This window comes from Chrysochloris asiatica, unplaced genomic scaffold, assembly GCF_000296735.1.
Source record: "Chrysochloris asiatica unplaced genomic scaffold, ChrAsi1.0 scaffold00257, whole genome shotgun sequence".
NCBI lineage: Eukaryota > Metazoa > Chordata > Mammalia > Afrosoricida > Chrysochloridae > Chrysochloris > Chrysochloris asiatica.
Genome location: NW_006408775.1, coordinates 2,132,828 through 2,152,617, shown reverse-complemented (window position 1 = coordinate 2,152,617; position 19,790 = coordinate 2,132,828). Strand labels below are relative to the sequence as shown.

Sequence of the window (19,790 nt, the reverse complement as noted above, 5' to 3'; positions counted from 1 at the left end):
GTCTTGCAGGGCCCGCGGGGCCCCGCACACTGCCCTCCCCGGCAGAGGGAGGTGTAACATCCACGTTGAGTCTCAGTGACCGGGAAGCCCACAACGCAACACGCTACCTAAGGTTACTATAGAGTGGGAGACAAGGGCTGCTCCACAGACGTATGAACAGATCAAATCTTTTATAAATAAACATCCAGTGAAGAGAAAAATGACGCATCTAACTCATCCTTATACACAGAGCACTCTGGGGGCAGCGGGGCCGGTTCCTCACTGAAGGGCCGATGGGAGAGGAGTGGGCCCAGACGTCCACGGCACGGGGCGGGGCCGGGGGCAAGGCGGGCAACAGACGATGGGCACTAAGACACTGCGCATTTACAAGACCAACTACTTGGGGTGGGGGGGTCGGCGGCCCCGGGCGTGTGTGTCAGGCTGTTCATTCTGGAATGAGGAGGGGGTGGTCTTTACATCGGATTCGTGGCGGCTAGGCGCAGAGGAGAGGCGGCTACTTTGTGGAAAGGATGAGGGCCACGATGAGGCCGTAGAGGCCCAGCACCTCGGCGAAGATGAGGATCAGGATCATGCCCACGAAGAGCCGGGGCTGCTGGGCTGTGCCTCGCACACCGGCGTCCCCCACGATGCCAATGGCAAAGCCAGCGGCCAGCCCACTGAGGCCCACGCTCAAGCCGGCACCCAGCTGAAGGAAGCTCCTGCAGGAAGAGACACAAGGTGAGCGTGGGCTCCACAACACAGCCCCCAGTCCTGTGGAAAGCCAGGACCCGGCACTCACTTGTAGAGGGAGATCTTGTCATTCAGGGAGTTGGCGATGAGGACAGCCACCACCAGGCCATAGATGGCGATGATCCCCGCCATGACCACTGGGATGATGGACTTCATGATCAGCTCCGGCCGCATGACAGACATGGCCGCGATGCCTGTACCGCTCTTGGCAGTGCCATAGGCGGCACCCAGGGCTGTGAGAGGGAGGGAAGGAGGGAAGCAAGGAATAAAGTGTGAGGGGGCACTGGGCAGGGCCTGTCCTCTGGGGAGGCCCTTCTCAGGCAACCCAGCTGCTTCCTCAGAGAGGATGATGTAGGGCTTCATCAGCTCCATCCTGAGCTCTCCAGGCCTGGCTGCAGCTGTTTATGACCACAAGGTGGAGCTAGAGCAGCTCCAGCTGCCCAGTCCCAGGGGAAAAGAGGGCACTGAGACCCTAAAGTCCCAGACACTGGAGTCACAAAAGACCTGGTAAAGCACAAGCCAACTCCAGTCTCACCAGTCCAGGTACCATGTCAGGCTAGCCTTGAGAGCCACCCCCCAGTTGGGGGCCAGAAGGAGCTGACTTGGGTACCCGCTCCCCGCCCCCCTGCACACCTGAGGGCCAGCCCTGGTAGCACCCTGCCCTCCTATGCAATGGAATCCTGAGGGTCCAGAGAATCTTCTCTAAATTACTACAGAAGACCTTCTATGTGCCTGCAACCTTAAAGTTCACTAGGCTAGCCAAAAGCACAGGGAACCGTCTCCGGAGGGCCTGTCTGCTCTGATGCTGCCCCCACCCACGGAACAATGGAGAATCACAGGGATTCCAGGCAGCTGCCACCTGCCCTCCAGGGTGACCACAGGGGTCTGCTGTGTGGCTGGGGGCAGGCTTGGCCCAGGGTCATTCCAGGGGAGCAGCAAGGCATTGGTGATACAGGGCTGGGCTGCTCTAGAGGCCGCCTTCTATGCTCAGGCGGCAGACCTGAGCAATCTGGCCGTTTGTGTGCACGCTTGGCTGGACTTAGACTCCTTCTGGGCTAGGACAGAGAAGGGCTCTGGAGATGGCCACATGGCTGGTCACAGGAGGAAGGGGCAGTATAAGTTCCGGACAGTCAGGTGGGAAGGGTTGTAGGGTCCCTCCACGCCTGGACGTCAGCACCTTTCACCAGAACTTGGGGCCATGCCTGCAGCTCTCCTGCCACTAATGAAGGTCTCTTCAGGCTTCTGAAAACCCAGCTGCCACTGGGAAGACTGAATGCTTGGAAGAGAAGGCACCAGGGGCAGAAAGTGCTCAGGCCCTTTGATACCAGAGCATTAGGGAGATCATGGGGCTGTAAGATGAACAATGGAGGAGACGGGACCAATACACCAGGGACAGGAAATAAAAGCCCTGGGCAGCGAGGTGCGCAGGCACTGCCAGACCGAGGCAATAAACCAGGAAGCAGTTCCGGGAACAGGGTTAGGGTTAGCGGGAGGAAGTCAGAAAATACGGAAAAGCAGCAACGGGTGTCTTGGTGAAAAGTGATTAAGAAACAGAAGTTGTCACAGTGGAGAGAAAAGAGGAAGGTGGAATGTGGGTAGGAGTAGGCCCTGTCACAACAGGCCAAGCCAAGGGTGGTCGGAAAAGAGCTGGGTCAGCCTGGGATAGAGAAACCTGTGGAGTGAAACCCTGAGATGTAGGTACAGCAGAGGTGGGCCAGCCCTGGAGATTGGCCCCAGGCAGAATACGGTCTAAAAGCAGAAATGAAGTCAGAGGCTGGCTCAGTGAGAAAGAAAGTGAGAACGTGGCAATTGTGGGGCCGCACTGAGCCCTGTGTGGTCGGTCAGGGAACTGGGGTGAGGGCAGATGACGAGGAGTGAGCATGAAGGCCCACAGGATCAGACAGGCCCATTGTCCAGGAGTCTGGGTTGAACCCTGGGCTGCAGCAGCCTCTTCTGGTCGAGACTGAAGGCACCTGGCAGGTTTCTGGATGGAATGGGAAGAGGTCCTGGGGAGGGGAGAGGAAGAGAGCTAGGTCTGGAAAAGGCTTTGGGAGTATACAGGGACAGCCAGAATGACCGTTACAGGATGCAGGGATCCTGTTTGCTGACTGGCACTATGAGAGCTCAATCAGAAGTTGACTGAATGACAACCCACAGGTGGCCAATGAAGGTCAGTTGGGATTTTCAGAGCAAAACCCAAGAGGCCGGTGGTGGAGGGTTCAGAGGATCTCCAGAGCACGTGGCACTCCCAAAGCTCTGGAAAAAGCAGGCTGGAAGAGAAAGGGAAGTCCAGACCACTTCTCCCACCACAAATGACCCCCTGCAAGCACATGACAGCGAGAGCAGTACTCACGCAGCAGCATGTGACCCTAGGCAAGTCTAGGCAGGGGCTCCCACAGAGCAACCCACCCCCAGCCTCCACCCACAGGTGTTTACAGTCAGCAGAGACCTTGTTTGGAGTTCAAACCTGCCACATACCTATAGGAAGGGCTCCCCCTGCACAGGTAAGGTGGGGCAGGGCGGGGTCAGCATAGCCCAGAACCAGACCTACCTGAGGTGGCCCAGACCAGGCCAGACCAGTCCCTAGCCAGGTGGGGACCTGCTTCTCCAGGTCCAGTGTTGGCAGTCCAGGCCACGCGCCTCTTTCTCTAGATAGGGCTGCCCGAACCGACCCAGCTGACACTTCAGAAATAGGGGATCGCTTGGAGAACCCTGGAGGAAGGTCCCCTCCCCCACACTTCGAGCAGCTCTGACAACTGCAGGAAAGTCACTCATTCATTCATCAGGACAGAGCTAGAGGACTCCCTCCCAAGATCCAGGTCCGTCAATCGGAGCACCTCAAGACAGCCCATAACACCCCCACCTAAGAATGACTCCATAAGACAGCTTCCCGCCCCTCCCCTCTGTCCTTGGGTCCCTTCCGACTCCCAGGACCAAACCCTGAACTTTCCCAACCAGCCCACACAGCTGACGGCGTTATTGAGAAACCGCGGCAAGCCCTATCCGGAAACACCTTCCCCCCCAGGGACAAACCCACTTGTCCCCGTCGAGGCCAGGCTCCCTCGGCCCCGATCCCTCGCCCCGCCGCCCACGGACAGGACGGCCCCGCATCGCGTGAGCCTGTGGAGGTGTGATGTCACACCTGCCCGTAGGATCGGGGTGCGGGGTGCGGAGCAGGCGCAGGCCCGCACGCCGCCCCTCCGCGCCCCCACCCCAGTCGCCCGTTCGCCTTTCCCGGCTAAGATGGCAGCGGGGCCGCCGCCCCACCCCCGCACCCGTGTGCTCGGCCCGGGAATTCCAGAATCCCCCGAGCCACCGAACACAGACCCAGGCCGCACGCTCTGCGCCCCAGCCCCCGACTGTCCCCACCGCCCGCAGTCACGTGAGGCGCCGGGCACCCCCCCCCAACAGCTCCGGATTCCGTCAGATTGACGTCACAGGTAGAACCCCGCGGGCTGCGGACAGGAGCCCCTCACTCCTCGGCGCCCCCCGCCCGCTGTCCCTCCTGCCACGGCGCTCACCGCTGAAGACCATGGCGGCCGAGGCGCCCATGACGGCGAAAAAGGAGGCGTACTCGGGGCCGGACGCGGTCTCGGACATGTCTGCGGGCAGGGGGGTAGCTCAGCGGGGAGATTCGGACAGGCGCGGGGCGGGCGCAGAGGCAAGGGGACCTGCGGCAGTGAAAGCGATCCGGCCCGTCTGCCGCTGCGCTCTAAATACCAACACCGCAGAACAAAATGGCGGCGGCCGCCGCGTCACATGACCCTCTGCCCGCCCCCTTTGGGCCGTACCACATCGTGCCGGCGGGGGGAGCCGCGTATTGGCGACACCGGAGCTGCTCTCGGACTACCCCGCGCCGGGTCACAGCCCGGAAAGCTCGGGCTCCTGCGATGCGTTCCACCTCGGTCTTCGGGTTGCGCTGCCGGGTGCCGCTGTTCTCTCGAAACCCGCAACGTTGGATTCGACCGGCCCCTCGGGCCAGGGCGGGGCGGTGGAGCTCATATTAACATACGGGGCGTGGTCTCGATGCCCCACCTTCTCTGCGGGTCGTGAGCTGCCGACTAGGTTGGAGTCTGAACGCTGCTTTTTTGGGAAGCGTTCCTTATGCAGAATGTTATCACTGCCTGGCCTTTCCTACGCGTCTCTCACGGACTGATCTCCAGCGCAGGGCCAGGCTGGACCACAGACTCTCCGGAGCAAACTGGAATGTCGAGTCTGGAATGCCAGCCTCCTCTGCTCCTGAGCCCAAGAGAGCCCCCACCCTACCTATGAGGTCACTCTCTCTGGCTGCAGCCCTCTAGGTCATCTCCAGTTGCTCCCTATGGTCCCAAATCGTCACTCTAGGGCAGGGATGTGGACCATCCAGCTCGCGGGTCTTAGGTGGCACTGCTAAAGTAATCTCAATTCTAACTATCACTTTGTTGTTGTTGTTGTTAAGTGCCGTGGAGTCTGTTCCGACCCATAGTGACCCTGTATAGGGTTTCCAAGGAGCAGCTGGTGAGCTTGAACTGCAGATCTTGAAATTCAAATGGCTTTGCAATCTGACGCATTAGCCCACAGCGCCACTATCACTTTGTTGTTGTTGTTAAGTACTGTGGAGTTGATTCCCACTCATAGTGACCCTGTACAGGGTTTCCGAGGCTGCAAATCTTTACCGGTGCAGAAAGCCTCATCTTTCTCCCACGGAACAGCTGGTAGTTTCGAACTGTTGACCTTGAGGTTGACAGCCCGATTCGTAACCACTACGCTACCAGAGCTCCTTACTAATCACTTTAGGGGTGAGTTAAGTGTTTGACTGTATATGTTGTTTAGTGCTGTTGAGAGTTCCGATTCATAGCAACCCCTCTATAGGGTTTCTGAGGATGGCCTGGTGAGTTTGAACCGCCCATCTCTCGGTTCAAACCGACTTTAATGTCCGGTGCATTATCCATGACTCCACATATAGCAAGCTCATTTTAAAGTTGACAATAAATTTTGGTAGAAAAAAAGTTTCTTCACGCGTGCTCTAGGATCTCACCAGTCTCCTTTAGGACCAAGCCCATCAGCTCCACCCTGCTATTTGGTGACCTCCATTTCTGGAAAAAAAAAAAAGAAAAGAAAAGGTGCCTCCTTCCTCACACCTGTCCCCTCCCCTGTTTCAGGGACCCAGACATCAGTTGTAGGAGTAGGGACCCCTCAAAATGTATGCATGCCTGGTTCGTAGCCTTGCCAGTGTTGTGACCTATTGAGTATTTCTGCTTGTCTAGGAGTCCTGGTGTGGCGCTGTGGGCTAATGCGGCAAATTGCAAAGTCGTTTGAACTGCAAGGTCGGTGGTTCAAGCTCACCAGCTGCTCCTTGGAAACCCTATACAGGGTTGCTTTGGGTGGGCACCGACTCGACGGCACTTCACAACAAGGGACTTCTGGTTCTGGTGTGGCGCTGTGGGTTAATGTGCTGGAAGGTGGGCAGTTTGGGCACACCAGCCTCTCTTTGGAAACCCTATATAGGGCTGCTGTGGGTCGTAACCAACTCGACGGCACTTAACAACACAACAACAGGGACTTTTGGCGTAGCACTGTAACCACAAGGTCAGCAGTTCAAACCCACCACTGTCCTCAGAAACCCTATGCAAGGTCACACTATGAGTTGGAACCGACTTGACAGCACTTAACAACAACAAGGGCCCCTGGACTCCTGGTGTGGCGCTGTAGGATAAGCACTGGGCTACAATCCACATGGTCGGCAGTTCAAACCCTCAGACACCCTCTACAGAGTGGCCTATCAGAAGCATCTTGACGGCACATGACAACATCATCAAGTGGCCCCTAATCTGTCCCTGTTTCTCCCTTCTGCCCTTGACTGGCACTGCCCACTGCCCCATGGAGTAGTATGGGCCTTATCTACAAACCTCTGTTCCTTAAACCCTTCTTGTCCCCCATGTTCAGCGTCCCTGGCCGTGGCTGAGTCTCCCCTGCACTCCTAAGCCCCCACCCAGGCATTCCAACACTGTCCCTATGCCCGAGTGAGGCCGGGGAGTTACCTTCCCTGATCCTACCCTTCCTCAGGCAGAATTCTCTGTGCCTCCTTCCAGGCAGGAAACTACCATCTTCTTCCCCCTCCTCAGCCAAATCTGCCACCCTCTGAACCCAAAGCCCCAAAAAGTCCCACGTCTGATGTGTGTCCTGCATCCAGAAAGGAGGCAGCAAAGACCCCTAGAAGCCCTCCCCACCTCCTTCTGTCCTGCTTTTTTTCCTCCAACTCAGCCTTCTTGAAATAGGACCCTTCCCCACAGTGCTCCCACCTCCTCGCTGCCTGGCCCTCCCCAGCTCCTTGCCCAGATCAAGGTGGCCCAGTGACCACCATTTCTCTAGGGGCAGGGACATTTGGCAGGCTTCGCCACACCCGCTTCTCTCTCCTGACCGCTTCCTACTTATTCCTCGGGCCACCACTTCCTAGCATCATGAAGAGGGGCAGAACTGGGCCCCATGTGTAGCCACAACTTCTCTGCAGATCCGGGAACTTTCCCAGGGCTGCCTTGCCCTTCCTTGTCCCTGGACATTCACAGCCTGACCTGCAAAATCCTCCATCTCTACCTCCTGTGTGCTGACACCCAGACTCATAGCTCAGGATACAAGGATGCGGGAGCCAGGGGACTGGGTGAGGCTGATGGGGGCCAGGAGGGAGCTGTGAGACCGTCCGGAGGGGGAGGCTTGTGAATGGGACCTAGCTGGAGAGGAATGAGGGTAGAGTAGTCAGCCTACAGGGCTGTAGTATGGAGGTGGGGAGTACACAGAGGTAGGGGGGTGGGAGATGGGTCCCTACCACCCCTACCACGCTCCCTTTGGCAGTGGTCAGGGGAAAGAGGTCACACTGTGTCTTTGCTGGAACTTGGGACACCTCAAACAAATGTGTCTCAAACTCAGCTGACCCTGCCCTGGTGTGACCACCAGGGCATCCCCAGCTAGCCACCTAACCTACAGATGTAGGATTTGTTGCCCCACATACACACACATCACAAGAGTCCTGGTGTGGCACTGTGGGTTAATGCGCCAGACTGCAAAGCCCTTTGAACTGCAAGGTTGGTGGTTCAAGTTCACCAACTGCTCCTCGGAAAACCTATACAGGGTCGCTGTGGGTCGGAACCGACTGGGCGGCACTTAACAACGACAACAATTGTGCAGTCTTGGTGTGGCACTGCAGGATAACACACTGGACCGCAATGTCACAGGTGGCTGTGAGTGGGAACTGACTTAATGGCAGTTAACAACACAATTGCACGGTGGCTCTGTAGGATAAGAACTGGACTGGGAATCACAGGTTGGCAGTTCAAGCTCACCAGCAACTCCATGGGAGGAGAAAGATTTCCAGCCTCAGAAACTCTATCCTGGGTCACTAAGAGTTGGAACCAGCTCACTGACACTTAATAATTGCTAGATAGAGCCACTTGAAGTAAATCTCCCCGAACTGAGGGTGGGTGTGAAGGCAGACCTTCCTTGGCTCTTCTCAGACACCCGTTTTTTTACACATTGAAGGTTGGTGGCAGCTCGGCCCTGGGCAAGTCTTGCGGCCATTTCCCAAGGCGCACACTCGCTCCTTGTTGCTGTGTTCCAGTGCCTCTGAAGGCTGGCTGGTTCGCTCTCCTGCAGAACCCAGACATCTTGGTGTTTTCCATTCTTAACCCAGGGTGCCCCAGCACGCAGTCTTCCGTGTCACTCCTCCTCTTCCTCAATTTCAAACACACACACACATCCGGCCCCTCTGTTCCTTACTTTCTGCCCTAGGTCCTCTCTCTACCAAGACATTCTTCTCTTGAAGCCTCTGGCTTCCTTATAAGTGACCAGTCTGACCAGTCACTTCCCTCAAGAAATCCCCCCAAGTTGCCCTCGGAGGTCTTCTCCCATTGCACATCCATCTTTTCTGGCCCATAGCCTTGAGCACGTGCTCCTTCATCACTAATTCCGCTTTCGTCCTCAAGTTAGCTCTATTGCTACGCACTCTTTAAAGCGAGTGTACAAACCACAAGGTTGTCGGTTCAAGACCACCAGCTGTTCCACAGAATAAGGATGAGGCTTTTTGCTCCTGCAAAGATCTGCAGCTTTGGGAACCCTATACAAGATCGCTATGAATCAGAATCAACTCGATGGCACTTTACAAGGACAACTCAGGCTTTAAAAACTACTCAGAAACCACCTTCTCCATGAAGCCCTCTGGCCTTGCCTGTGAGAGCCCCAATTCTCTTCCTCCACGTGCCCTGAGCCCCTACTATGTGCCTGTGTGGTGACTCAGGTGACCCTGTGGGGAAGATGCCATTCTCACTGTCAACTTGCAAACGAGGAACCAGCGCAGGAAGTTCCTCAAGAGTCTTGTTCAAGGTCATGGATGCAGGATCAGTGGAACTGAAACTCATATTCCAGGCTGAGGACAGCCCATCTGGTCACTAGCTAAAGAGGCTCCAAGGGCACGAGTTGTCATCGCTCAGACTTCCCAGCCACACGCAGGGTCCTGGAGTGGGCACGGTATTCCTCGGGCTGTGCACACTGTCCAGGAGTGTGGGATGGCGGTGGGGGCAGGTGGCTAGGGACCTAGCCACCCCACTTCCCCTGTGGTATGAAATCACAGAGTCACGAGTCGCTGGCCTGTCACTGAATGGGTGGAGATTTCCAGGAAAGAGCTCTGGGAAGCTCCAAACCAACAACAACAAAAACGGAAACTGGCTGCCCTAGAGTCAATTTCCCTTCCTAGCCACCCCACAGGGCAGAGTTGGACCGACCCCTCCATGGGGCTGCAGATTGTCTCATCACTCAGACATTTTTCCAGAACAGCAGTTGGTAGATTTGCACTGACAACCTTGAGGTTCCCACTGTATCACCAGGGCCCCTAACGTGATGTGTTGTGTGCTGTCTGACTCATAGCGACCCTGTATAGGGTTTCTGGACTGTCAATCTTTACAGGAGCAGAAAGCCTCATCTTTCTCCTATTGGTGGATTGTGAACTGCTGACCTTGTGGTTAATAGTCCAAGGCCTAACCCACCATTTGGTGGATTTGAACTGCTGACCACTAAGCCACCAAGCGTTTTTAACATGATAAAAAGAATCTTGCTCTCCAGTGCACAGATGCTAAAGTGAATGGATGAAAAGAGGAAGTCAAAGAGCTGAAAATTTCCAAGGGCAGCTGGAGAAGACAAGTATTATAATGAAATGTGCAAAGACCTGGAGTCAGAAAACCAAAAGGGAAGAACACGTTCAGCATTTCTCAACCGGAAAGAACTGAGGAAATAATTCACGCCCTGACTTATAATGGTGAAGGATTCCATGGGCATGAATCAACCAAAAAAAAAAGGTCAATGTTGTGGGAAACGTCGTCTCTACTGACAAACACTCAAGTAATCCAATCTGCAGTCATTTTAGTGAGAGTGACGTTTTCTTTATTCAATTTTGCAAAATCAGGTGCCCAGCCCTATAACACGGGCAGAGGTGCTGCATGGTCATTTGACAAAGAAGCTGAATTAACCTTGCTCAGAAAAAGCCCCTCCTCCATTTCCCCTTTACTGGGTCCTTTGGAATTGACAATCTTTCCTACTAGTCTGTACAGGGAGCATTCTCATTTAAAGTTAGTTTCAGCCCCTCCCCATGAAATTCCCCTACTTCCTTGATGGGTGTATTCTTATTTTAAAAAGAGTCTAGTAGGTCAAACTCCTCTCTTCCTCTTCTCAGAGTTCCCCTTTGCCATGCCAACCTGCTACCCCTAAAATGTCCTTGATTCTGAAGATGGATCCCCCCAACAACTATTTCTCACAATGTTCAACCAAGAACCAATGGTACTGAAGGAAGGAGTTCAAGTAACACGGAAGGTGTTGGAGAAAACAAGGCTCCAGGAATTGGTGGAATACAAACTGAAATCTTTCAAGAAACGGACACAGCACCGGAGGTGCTCACTCACCTATGCTGGGCAATTTGTAAGACAGCTACCTGGCCAACACATTGGAAGAGAACCTTATTTGTGCCCATTCCAAAGAGAGGTGACTCAAAGGAATTCAGAAATCAGTGTGAGATGGTGTGCCTGACTCAAGCCATGGTATTTTCAATCCCCTCTTATGCATGCAAACGTTGAAAGGTGACTAGGAAGATCATAGAAGAATTGATACATTTGAGTTACGGTGTTGGACAGACTATTAAAAGTACCATGGACTTCCCAAAGAACAAACAAAACTGCCTTGGAAGAAGTACAGCCAGAATTCTCCTTAGAAGACAGGATGGAAGTTTGACTTTTTCTTTCATGTGACATACAAGTAAAATTTTGCTGAAGATAATTCAAAATCTGCCGCAACGGTACATCAACAGGGACTGCCAGAAACTCCAACAGGATTTAGAAGAGGAAGTGGAACTAGAGATATCATTGCTGGCATCGGATGGATCTTGGCTGAAAGCAGAGTATACTAGAAAGATGTTTACTTGTGTTTTATTGACCATGCAAAGCCTTTCAATTGTGCAGATCATGACAAGCTAAGGATAATATTGTGTAGAATGGATATTCCAGAACACTCATGGGAAACCTGTACATAGACCAAGATGTAGTCATTCAAACAGAACAAGGGGACAATGAATGGTTTAAAATCAGGAAAGATGTGCACCAGCGTTGCATCCTTTCTCCATGCTTATTCTATCTGTATGCTGAGCAAATCATCTGAGAAGCTGAATTACATGAAGAAGGATGTGGCATCAGGATTGGAGGAAGACTCATTAACAACCTGTCATTTGCAGATGATACAACCATGCTTGCTGAAAGCAAGGAGGATTTAAAATACTGATGAAGATCAAAGACTACAACCTTCGGTATGAATTGCACTTCAATGTAAAGAAAACAAAAATCCTCATCTCTAGATCAATAAATAACATTACGATAAATGGAGAAAAGACTTTGCTTGGATCCATAATCAACACTCATGGAAGCAGCAGTCAAGAAATCAAACGACATATTGCATTAGGCAAATCTGCTGCACAAAACCTCTTTAAAGTGTTCTAGAGCAAAGATATCAAAGGTGCGCCTGACCCAAGCCATGGTATTTTTAATAGACTCAGATGCCTGTGAAAGTTGGACTATGAATAAGGAAGACTGTAAAAGAATTGACGCATTTTTGAGTTGCGATGTTGGAGGAGAATATTGAAAGTGCCATGGGCTTCCAGAAGAACAAACAAATCTGTGTTGGAAGAAGTGCAGCCAGAATGCTCCTTAGAAGTCAGGAGGGGGAGACTTGGTCTCTCATACTTCAGCCATGTGATCAGGAGGGACCAGTCCCTGGAGAAGAACATCATGCTTGGTAAAGTGGAGGGCCAGAGAAAAAGAGGAAGACCCCCACGGAGATGGATTAGCACCGTGGCGGCAGCAATGGGCTCAAGCGTAACAATTGTGAGGCTGCCGCAGGTCCTGACAAAGTGTTGCTCTGTTGTGCACAGTGTCACTGTGAGTTGGAACCAGCTCAGTGGCACCAAACACCAACAAAGGAATTTAAGAGTGAAAACAGGGTTAAGTGGGATCTGAAGTCCATCTCTGGCACCTGGCTGTCTCCTGAAACTCCTTGGGATTGTGAATGGCAGTTAAAAGCCATTCTCAACCCTTGTTGCTGACCCTAATCTTGGAAGGTTGATTGATGCCCAAGGATCTGGTGGGCCTGACTCCCAGGAACCCAGTGGAGCGGGCCAGAGGTGCAGGGCTGGTCCTTACCACCAGGGAGCGCTGTGTGGCTTGGGAAATGATAGAGACTGATGGATGGCAGGAAGTGTCAAGGTTTGATTCAGGGAGCAAGTTCTCTGGTGGGCGCAGGATGCATCTCACTCCAGAGTCCCCATCTGGCTGGGTCAGCACCCCGAAGGCACAGCAGTAGGCCATCAGCCTCAGACCCTCATTCATTCATTCTGCATTTATAGGCCTTGGAGGGGCCATGCCAATCAAACTCCAAGCTGGTTATGAGATGCCATGGTATAGGTGGGAGGGAAGGGCTGGGGGGTGGGGCTTTTTGATCTGAGGGGTCTGAAAGATGTGAGGGTCTGTACCCCGCCCCGCCTGTGTTTGGAGAGAAGCAGTTACGTGCTTTGTGCTGTGGGCTATTTGATACTCAAGCAGTGGGGGTGCTGGTTCCCGGTGACCCTGTGTTTGCAGAGTAGAACTGCTCCCTGGGATTGCGAGGCTCTGACCTTTCTGAATTGTCAGGCTTGTTTTTCGAGGCGCCTCTGGGTGGAGCCAAACTGTCTACTGTTTGGTTAGTAGGTGAGCACTTAACTGCTAGCGCCACCGCAGAACTTCTCTGCCCATGCCAAAGGTGATGCTAACGGTGGCCTCTGGGGAGGAGTCAGGGAAGAGGACGCCCCATTGTGCCTATTACTAGGTGACTATTTTAGGGTCCTGTTGTTGTGCTATAGTATAAGCAGTGGACTGCTAACCACAAGGCCAGGGGTTCAAACCTTCCAGCTGTTCCTTGGGAACCTTGTACAGAGTTGCTGTGACTTGGAACCGACTTCACGACACTCAACAACAGCAACAGGTGAAGATTTTACCTTTCTAAAAACAAGCCAAGAGCCTGAGACGGGAAGAACTAGATGGTGCCCGCCTCCCATTGCCCACTCCTCTAAAAGGGACCATAATAGGAGGGTGTGGAGTGAAACAAAATCCAAATCATAAAGAAGACCAGACTTACTGGCCAGATACAGACCAGCAAAATCCCTGAGACTATGACCCGAAGTCACCTTCAGGCCTGGAACTGAACTCACGCTCGTGACTGAACTTTCAGCCAAATGACAGACAGGTCTCAAAGGTGACCAATCACACTCCTTAGAACCAGCAGCCCACAGGACATCAAAAGGGCAGCATTTGTGCAGGGAGGAAGCTCAGAAGGCAGGAAGGGGCAGGAAGGGAGGATGCTTGGAAAGGGCAAACACAGGGAGGAAGCGGGAGGAATGATGTTACATTGTGGGGATTGTAACCAAGTCTTGAATCAAAATGTGTATCAATTGTGGAGTGGAAGGCTATTTTGCTTTGTAAAGTTCTACCCAAGTCAAGTAAAAACTTCAAAAACAAAACAACGAAATCAACAAAACACTTTCATGGGAGGCTAGAGGTGGGGCACCAGGGGATTCCCACCTTCAGGCTGGAAGCAGGGGTTGCAGGTGTGGGAGAGGCAGGTACTGACACCTCCTCACTGACCAGGACTCTGAGACACCAGGAAGTCACAGCCCTGGGCCCACCTTCCAGTCAGGCCATCCCCACCTCCCCAAGGCACCGATTTTACTCAGTGATAGCCTGCTACATCCACGCCACTTAACAACAACAACAACAGCATTGACCGTGGAGATCTGGTGTGAGTTTGTAGGATAAGTACTGGGCTGTTCATTGCAAAGTTGGCGGTTCAAGCCACTAGCAGCTCCTCAGAAACCCTGTACCGGATCAATATAAATTGGAATCGACTTGATGGCACTCAACAATGCCAACCACAAAAAGCTCCAAAGCACAGACAGTTAAAGGAAGCAATTACTGCAACGAGTGCTGGTGGGGCCCAAGTGTGGGTTCCAGAAACATCCCCCCATGTGAGCTCAGGGGACACCCAGTGCTCCGGGGGAATAGCTGTCAGCAACTCAGGCCCGTCTATGCAGGGGTTTGGCACGTCTACACTGATCCAGCCTCACAGTGGGGCACTGTCTGCAGTTCCTAGCAGGGACATTGCACCTTTGGGCCCTAAGGGGATGTCTTCACTCTAAAAGGCACCACAGCTAACAGGGAGGAGGAAACAGGGGAGCTGGGAAAAGGATCCTACAAAGTCCAAGACCCTGAGGCAGCCGCCCTTGTTCCGAGCTGGTGCAGAGATGCGCAGCTGGGCCGTGGGCCTCCCAGCAGCATGGTGTTTACAGGGACACTCGTTTGTCTTGAGAGGCAGCAGTTCCACCCACGTGGCCAGCAGCAGTTTCCAGGGAGGCCCAGCAATGGCCTGCAGCAGTGGCAAAAAGGAAGAGCCGGGCCGGGCCAGAACACCCTGGGAGGAACTGGGAGAGACTGGGCCATCTGCATGGGGCTCCCAGAAAAACCACTGCCCCATTTCAAAAATGTTATGCAGATATAAACACCTAAAACCCAAGGTGTTGGAAAAGATATTCACATTGGTTTATGGAAACTTCCAGATAGAAGATTCCAGTTTTGAATGAGAATCATGAGTTTGCTCTTAGGAGAGCCATTTTTGATGTTGGATTTTAAACATGTTTCTGTTTGTCTTTCCCATCTGGTACTCAGACATCCTTGAGCACATCCAGGCTCTGCAATGAAAAGCCACAGCAGGCAGAGCTGTGCCTACACCATTCACTGCCTGTGACTTGATGAGTGGGCTCAAGAATCCCCATGCAGGTGAGGAAAAAACTGCAATGAAGCTGCGAGCTAAGCCCTACAACGCTCAATAGACCCCTGTGAACCCGGATGGAGGCCTGGTTGGCGGCCAGCAGTGTGACAAGTCCAGGGGACTCTTGGACTCAGAGTCAGCGACATAACCACAGAAGACTAGAGTGGAGAGTGAAGTGTCCAGCTGGTAAGAAGAGAGGGCATATGCATAATAAGTACACCACACTTACAGATAATACCCACTTGACCTGGCTTCAATGACTGATCAGAGCTCAGACAGAAAAAAGAAGAGGGGAAAAAAGAGGAATCTGATACAATTTGATGAGCTTGACACACGCCTATGGAAGTAGTAGCTCAAAAGAGGGAACAGATCTTCACAGCAAGGATCATTCCCACCTCCTCCGGACACGGAAAGGACAGGGATGGGTAACTTGGACACTGGCTACCCAGAATGGGGGGGCTACAGAGGCAAGAAGTGACCTAGATCCAGAGGGCGTGGAGGAAGGTAGACTCTCCACTGAGCAGTATCCATTCTGCCTAGTCAGGGCTGATGAAAGGAGATGCAGATAGGTCTTTTGTGATACAATAGCAAATAATTGTTATCAGGACTGATTGTAAGGGCTGGAAATATAAAGGTAGATGTTTGGGGGCAAAGGTAGGGAAGTGATTAACCTTGCAGTCAAGGAGCAGAGGTTTCTAGGACCATCAAAGGAGAAAAGTGGAGAACAGAACCCTACCCGGAGAAGCAGTGATACCAGGAATGGAGGCAGAGACGATGACGTGGAGAGATGGAGCGGCTGGAGACTTTGGACCCAGAGAGGGAGAGGGGGCGGTGTGCGGACGGGGGTGGGGGATGGGGGCAGGCTAGCAGGGTATACCCTTTGGTTGATGGATGATGCATGCAATGGATTGTAACCATGGCAAGAAAACGATATACAATGGGATCAATGTGACGCTGATGTCCTCCCATGTAAACGATCATATAATTCACAATAAAGCATTAAAAAAAAAAAAAAGAATTCCCATCAACTTCAGCCCAACGCTCCTCCCTCCAACCTTTGACCAACTCTGACACCAGCCAGCCCTCCACTGCCCTATTTCTCTGCTGGGTACACAATTCCTGGCCATGGCCACAGAGATGCGTGACTGTGAGGTTTATCAGCTTACAGCGCTGTGGGATCAGAAATGACGCAGGACAACCTCTTCTCAGCCATGCCTGCGAGCATACCAAGTGCTACAAAGCTCTTTTATAAAACTCTGCCAAGTGCCTGGAGGTACCCCACTCTGCCAGCAAGCCACCTGCCTGAAGGCACCTGGCTTTCTTGTTCTGGGGGCTAGAGAGCCCACCATGCCATATTTTGTATTTTTGCTGGTTTCCTGGTTCAACTGCCTTGGCTGCAATGTCTACTGCTGCTCCCTGCGTTACTGTCTCTGGTGTTCCGGTTCTCTCCCACTATCTCCTAGGTCTAGGAGGGTCTCAGCACAGGGACCAGGGGCTGCCAGGTACCCACTTCTCTCTCCTGAGATAAAAGGCTGACCTGAAAAAGGCTGCTAAGGGTGGTGACTTCAGTCCCATCTAAGCAATCCTGCCTCATTAGCATGGCAGACTACTCTCTCCAAGATGAGACCATACCCACAGGCACACAGGATTCATGGCACATCACAGAGTGGGGGACTATGGCTAGCAGAGGCATCATAAATAATTCATGGCACCACACTGCCTCAGGGCCTTTGCACCTGCCATTGGCTCAGTTTAGCTCTTTGTCCAGTAGTGGCGGCAGGGCACCATCTCCTTCTTCTGGTCTCAGGGTCGTGGATACTGATGTTTACAGGTCCATCAGTTCTTTGGACAAATTCTTTCCAAACTTCTTCCATTGTCATCACTCTTTTTTCCCCCAGACAGGAATAGACCAATAGTTGTACCACAGATGCCCACTCATGTGTTTTCAGGCCCCAGCCACTATTGGGAGTTCATTCCTGCAGCTACTGGGTTCATCCACCACCTGGGGCTTTCCCTGGTTCCTGGTGGCCTTCTACTTGGCCAAACGTGATGTTCCTTGTATGGTCACTACATGTTGGTGGATTTCCACATGGCCCTGGTAACTTTTTATTTTTACATTCACTTAGATGGGCCACTGTGTCAGCCCAGTGCATCCGTTTTCAAAGCCAATGACCATGTCTCACAGTTAAAAATCCTAAACCACTCACAGAATGTCCCCCTATCCCACTTTGGGCAATAGCGTATAAGCTTTTTTGTTTTTCTTTTTTGCATCACCATTGGAAAAGCCCAAAGACTCCATATTCCATAGGGTCTGTGAGGGTGAGTGAGTCTGCACTTGGGGGAGGCATTTCGTCTCCAGCAATAGCTCTAACGACCTTGGACCCCGCTTCTCGAGCACTTCTGATGTTCCTTTAACACCAGCCGACGCTTTTAACAATGCCCCCCCCCCATGAGCTTTTCTAACACAGATGTTTGGGTGAGGGGTTACCCAGGAAGATTGCTCGGCACTGTTTCCTTTGGTGACGTTGCCACACAAAGGGGCCACTGAGGAATTTAGGCCTAAGGAAGAGCGTTGTCAGGATGTGACGTTGTTTCTGACTCACAGTGACCCTGTGTAGGGCTTCCGAGGAATAGCTGGTGAGTTTGAACGGCCAAGTTTGCAGTTCAAACCAACCTTGAGGTCTAGAGCTTATCTTACAGTGCCACACCAGGACTCCAAATGGAACCAACTCGGACTCAGCCAGATTTGAACCTGGAACTTCTTGCACCTGAAGCAAGAATCATATCCCTAGGCCCAACGAATAGCAACAATACGAGCATTCAAATTTGACATGGTTGTCTGACTGCTTAGCTACTGGCAGATTTTAAAAAACCCAGCTAATTTTATCTGGACAATGACTAAGGAAAACTGACCAACTGTTGCCTTTCAGTTATGGTACTGATGAGAAGGCATCACAGAAGAATGCGCACATCTGTCTAGGAAGTACAGCAGGGAGGCTCCTCAGAAAAGAAGGTGGTGGGACATCATCACACAGTCTTTGGACATATAACCAGGAAGGAAAACAGCACACTTGGTAAAGTACAGGGTCAGCGATAAAGAGGAAGACCCTTAATGAGATAGTCTGACACAGTGGCTGCCGCCATGGACTCAAACCTTAGGATGGGACAATGCTGTAGGACCGGAGAGTGTTCCATTCTGTTGAGCCGGAGCCACTCAAAGGCACCGCCCACCACCACCAACTAGCCTTGTGACTGTGAGGACGCTCTAGACGTAATACAAATGTAGAAAAGGAAGTATCTGTAAAAACGAAATCTGTTTTTGGAACAGAAAAAGGACGTTGGTGAAAAAACGAGGGAAATCTGAATAAAGTCGGAGTTAATTACGTTGTAGCTTGGTGATTTTCTTGGGTGTGATCATCTTACCAGCTCAAGCCACTGGGGAAAGAGTACATGGAAGGACAAGGTTCACCACTAGCTTGACCACAGCAACTTGAAAGGATAGACAGGACTCTTGGGGGCACTGAGTTTACGTGAGGGAGGGAGGGACCACTCTGAAGAGAAGGGTGAGGGTGGTTGGACAACTTGAAGAACGTCATCAGGGTTGCTGAATTCTACATGTAAGGGAAAAAAAGGTGTTTGGCATTGAGTGGATTCGGAGTGACCCAGGTGACAGAGTAGAACCATCCCACAGAGTGGGACAGCCAGGCTGCAAATGCCCAGTCACACCACTGCTCGGCTGGAGACAGGACGTGATTAATGAAGAGATACTGATGGTAATGGTCTAATTCACTTCCCAGAATTTCTGACAGTGATGGCAAGAAAAAGGGAAGACACAGAGGGCGGAGAAACTAGAGAAGCATTCTGTTTGGTAAGAATGGCGATGGCTTTATTAGTGCAGAACTTTGTCACGGGGTGAGAAAGGATGGGATGAAGAGGTTGATGAAGGGATCAGAGAAACGGATGTTGATGACGGTTTGTACAAACGACAGTCAAGTGAAGCTACTACAGCATACATTCAATCTCTTGTACAAAATTGTTTGCCTTTTCTTTCTCACTATCTGCAAAAGGTGTTCCCGTACTGTCAAAATACGTGCACAGATAGTAATTAGGACTTCATTGTTTCAGGCTGGCTGCCTTATTTTAGGGTCCTTGTCTTGAAACCTTAGTTTTGAAAATTGATCAAGTAAGATGCTGCACGTGACTCATTCTGGTTACAGCTAAGCCCTTCTACACATGTAAACTCACATGGAGTTGGTCCCACGAGGGAACTTCGGGGCAATACCTTTTGAAAGCAGTTTTATTTAGAGCTGCCAGCGTGCCACAGTTCAAGTGAGTTCTACGGGGTCGACACTAAGTACTTCCAGTTGCACTTTTGCAAAACAGGCGTGTTATCCAGATGCTCCGATGTTGGGGGCTGCAGACCCTATGCCAGGAACATTTTCTGGGATTGCATCTTGCTTTCTGAACTTTGTTTAGCCACATAAAGAAAATCTGCTTTTGGCACAATTTACCTCAAATCCATTTCAAGTTTTATATTTGTTTCTGACTAAAAAACTGCAAGTTACCATCTCTGCCCTCCCCTCAAAAAGATAATCATTGATTCTGATCATAGCGACTACAGGCCAGGGGAGAGTGGCTTTCCCAGCTGACCACTGACAAAAGCAGACTGCCTCACCTTTCTCCTCCCACGGGCTGGGGCTGGT

General features: G+C 52.0%; 1 protein-coding gene across 1 annotated transcript; it reads right to left on the bottom strand.

Moving 5' to 3' along the window:
* Positions 1-493: 493 nt before the first annotated feature.
* On the bottom strand, positions 494-4,329 carry ATP6V0C (ATPase, H+ transporting, lysosomal 16kDa, V0 subunit c). The gene is made up of 3 exons (XM_006873882.1): positions 4,251-4,329; positions 779-962; positions 494-698 (listed from the first exon to the last, which is right to left on the bottom strand). The coding sequence occupies exons 1-3, from the start codon at positions 4,327-4,329 to the stop codon at positions 494-496; spliced, it is 468 nt and encodes a 155-aa protein (XP_006873944.1).
* Between the last annotated feature and the right edge of the window lie 15,461 nt (positions 4,330-19,790).